We start from the raw sequence: 1,147 nt of genomic DNA, 5'->3' as shown, positions 1-1,147 counted from the left end.
GGTGACCGTGGGGCGTCCCCACAGGAGGAGGTGAAGGTGAAGATGAAGGAGCTGAACGAGCACATCGTGTGCTGCCTGTGCGCCGGGTACTTCATCGACGCCACCACCATTACCGAGTGCCTGCACACCTGTGAGTCCCTGGGGGTCTGAGGGGACGTGTCCTGCTGTCCCACCGTGGGTGCTGGGGCCGTGCCACCACCCCGGCCCCCCCAACACCCCCTCCCTCTGGCCGCAGTCTGCAAGAGCTGCATTGTCAAGTACCTGCAGACCAGCAAGTACTGCCCCATGTGCAACACCAAGATCCACGAGACGCAGCCCCTGCTCAACCTCAAGCTGGACCGTGTCATGCAGGACATCGTCTACAAGCTGGTGCCTGGCCTGCAGGAGAGTGAGTGTCCCCAGGAGCTGCTGTCCCTGCACCCAGTGTTCCCAGGAGCTGGTGTGCCCACACCCAGTGTCCCCAGGAGTTGCTGTCCCTACATCTGGTGTCCCCAGGATCTGATGTCCTCCCCAGCCATGTGGGGAGGGCCCAGGGGAGAACTGGACACTTTTTGGGTGTGTTTGGCCCTCTGGGTGCTCAGACCCTGGATGTGCCAGGCAGGACTGGGAGCTGGGGGGCAGCCCCCATGGTGGGGCTGGAGATGAGCTGCTGTCACTCATAACAGGGTCAGGGAGGGCACTGGGGACACCCCTGGAAGTGTCAGCCTGCTGTGGGGCACCCGGCACTGCCGGGGGGCTGGGGGGGGCAGGAAACACCCAGCTGGGGCTTGGTTTGTCTTTTCCAACGTCAAAGAAGGTGGGAGGACAGCAGGAACAGGGATGGGGACCCCCAGCCTGTGGTGGGGGCTTGGTAGGGACCCCCAGGTGACTGAGGAATAGAGGTCTGTGCTGCTGGTGGTTGGCTTCCTTACCGAGCTGAGACCAGAGCAGTGGGATGGACCAGGAGCACCCGGGGATCCCACAGGGGACACCAGGATGGGCTGGGGGGGCCACGGGGGTGTCTCTGAGCAGCGCTGGCCTCTCCCCTGCAGGTGAAGAGAAGCGGATCCGGGAATTCTACCAGTCCCGTGGCCTGGACCGGGTGACACAGCCCAGCAGCGAGGGTGGGCACGCTGGGGGGGCGGGGGTGTCTGGGTGCCGGCAGGGC

The 1,147-nt window shown here is 64.8% G+C and overlaps 1 protein-coding gene across 1 annotated transcript in view; it reads left to right on the top strand.

The window, feature by feature from the left end:
- Window positions 1-18: 18 nt before the first annotated feature.
- PCGF1 (polycomb group ring finger 1) overlaps window positions 19-1,147 on the top strand; it is a gene marked incomplete at both ends in the record, with an annotated part of 2,026 nt that continues 897 nt past the window's right edge. Inside the window, 3 exons of the mRNA XM_010005434.1 lie at window positions 19-130; window positions 236-388; window positions 1,032-1,111. Of these exons, the coding sequence (XP_010003736.1) occupies window positions 19-130; window positions 236-388; window positions 1,032-1,111 (345 nt within the window). The remainder of the gene's footprint in view (window positions 131-235; window positions 389-1,031; window positions 1,112-1,147) is intronic.

Source organism: Chaetura pelagica, unplaced genomic scaffold (genome assembly GCF_000747805.2).
Source record: "Chaetura pelagica isolate M959 unplaced genomic scaffold, ChaPel_1.0 scaffold2949, whole genome shotgun sequence".
NCBI lineage: Eukaryota > Metazoa > Chordata > Aves > Apodiformes > Apodidae > Chaetura > Chaetura pelagica.
The sequence above is the reverse complement of the archived record's forward strand: the minus strand, read 5'-3'. Positions and strand labels throughout refer to the sequence as shown.